Source organism: Malurus melanocephalus, unplaced genomic scaffold, assembly GCF_030028575.1.
Source record: "Malurus melanocephalus ecotype Western Australia unplaced genomic scaffold, MMel_1.1 scaffold_3639, whole genome shotgun sequence".
NCBI lineage: Eukaryota > Metazoa > Chordata > Aves > Passeriformes > Maluridae > Malurus > Malurus melanocephalus.
The window spans coordinates 1-2,196 of record NW_026626871.1 but is presented as its reverse complement, the minus strand read 5'-3'; the positions used below and the strand labels follow the sequence as shown (position 1 = coordinate 2,196).

At 51.8% G+C, this 2,196-nt stretch overlaps 1 protein-coding gene across 1 annotated transcript in view; it reads right to left on the bottom strand.

The window, feature by feature from the left end:
- LOC130588178 (uncharacterized) overlaps positions 1–551 on the bottom strand; it is a gene marked incomplete at its 5' end in the record, with an annotated part of 3,628 nt that extends 3,077 nt beyond the window's left edge. The window contains one exon of the mRNA XM_057389134.1: positions 282–551. Coding sequence (XP_057245117.1) covers positions 282–551 — 270 coding nt within the window. The remainder of the gene's footprint in view (positions 1–281) is intronic.
- Positions 552–2,196: the final 1,645 nt, after the last annotated feature.

Below are 2,196 nucleotides of genomic sequence, written 5' to 3'. Positions count from 1 at the left end.
GATATCCCAGCACCTCCTGAAGTTTCAAACCCCATGGAACACCCAAAGATTTCTGGGATGGAAAATCCCCCATTCCCTGGGATTTCTGGGATTGTGGCATCTCCTGAAGTTTCAAACCCCATGGAATATCCAAAGATTTGTGGGATGGAAAAATCTCCCATTCCCTGGAATTTTTTTGCTATCCCAGCACTTTCTGCACCTTCCACATTCCCAGAAACCCAACCAAGGATTTCTGGGATGGAACCCCCCAATTCCCCGGAATTTTTTTGCTATCCCATCACCTCCTGCGCGGTCGCCCTCATCTCCCGCAGGGCGTGGCCGTACACCCTCGGATCAGGTTTGTGCATCCCGAGCYGCCGGGATTCCAGCACCAGATCGAAGTGACGCCGCAGCCGCTGCAGGAGCGCGGCCGAACCCGAGCGCCCGGCGCTGTCGTCCACCCAGCTGTCGGTCAGCACGCACGTCCGGAATCCTGGRAAAAACGGCCGGAATTGCGTTGGGTTCGCGCTCTGTCCTGGTGACAGAGTTTGAGATTTTGGGATGTTTTTGTGCTAAAAAATGCTGGAATTCCAATTCCCGGGTGTTTTGGGATGTTTTCATCCTAAAAAATGCTGGAATTCCAATCTCCCCCATCTAGGATTTTTGGATGTTTTCATCCCAAAAAATGTCAGGATTCCAATTCCAGGGTGTTGGATTTCCCCCATCTAGGATTTTAGATGTCTTCATCCCAAAAAATGCTGGAATTTCTGTTCCAGTGTGTTGGATTCCCCCTCTCCTCCCCCATCCACGATTTTTGGATGTTTTCATCCTAAAAAATGCTGGAATTTCTGTTGAAGTTATTGGATTGCCCTCTCTCCTCCCTCATCCATGATTTTGGGATGTTTTCATCTTAAAAAATGCTGAATCAGGATCATGGATTTCCTCTCCCTCCTCCCCATCCACGATTTCTGGATGTTTTCATCCCAAAAAATGCCGGAATTTCTGTTCCAGTGTGTTGGATTCTCCCTCTCCCACCCCCATCCATGGGTTTTTCATGTTCTCATCCCAAAAAATGTTGGAATTCCAATTCCAAGGTGAAGCATTCCCCCTCTCCTCCCCCATCCATGATTTTTGGATGTTTTCATCCCCAAAAATGTCATAATTTCTGTTCCAAGGTGAAGGATTTCCCCTCTCCTCTCCTATCCACGATTTTGGGATGTTTTCATCCCAAAAAATTTTGGAATTCCCACTCCAGGGTCATGGAGTTCCCCTCTCTCTTCCCCCATCCACAATTTTTTCATGGTCTCATCCTAAAAAATGCCGAAATTCCAATTCCAGGGTCATGGATTGCCCCCTCTCCTCCCCCAACCACAATTTTGGGATGGTCTCATCCCAAAAAATGCCAGAATTTCCATTCCATGGCATTGGATTCCATGGCGGGAATAAAATGGAAAAATGGCCAGGATAAAATGGTGGGAATGACCAGGACCTTGTGGTGAGAGTGACCAGGACCACGTGCTGTGACCAACCAGGACCTGGCACTGGAACCAATCACAGCTCCATGGTGGGACCAACCAGGACCTGACTCTGGAACCAACCACAGCTTCATGGTGGAACCAATCAGGACCTTTTGGTGGAACCAACCACAATTTCATGGTGGGATCAACCAGGACCTCTTGGTGGGAATGACCAGGACCTGGCACTGGAACCAACCCCAGTCCCATGCTGTGCCCAGCCAGGACCTTGTGGTGGGACTGACCAGGACCCCGTGCCGTGCCCTGCCAGGACCTGGTGGTGGAATAAACCACAGCTTCATGGTGGAACCAACCAGGACCTGGAACCAGCTCAGACCCCGTGGTGGGACCAACCAGGACCTGGCTCTGGAACCAACCACAGCTCCATGGTGGGACCAACCAGGACCTCATGGTGGGAATGACCAGGACCCCATGCTGTGCCCAGCCAGGACCTGGCGGTGGGACTAACCCTAGTTGCATGCTGTGACCAGCCAGGACCTGGTACTGGAACAAACAACAGCTCCATGGTGGAACCAACCAGGACCTGGAACCAGCTCAGACCCCATGGTGGGACCAACCCCAGCCCCGYGCTGTGACCAACCAGGACCTGGAACCAACCCCAGCCCCGTGCTGTGACCAGCCAGGACCTGGCACTGGAACCACCCACAGCTCCATGGTGGAACCAACCAGGACCTTGTGGTGG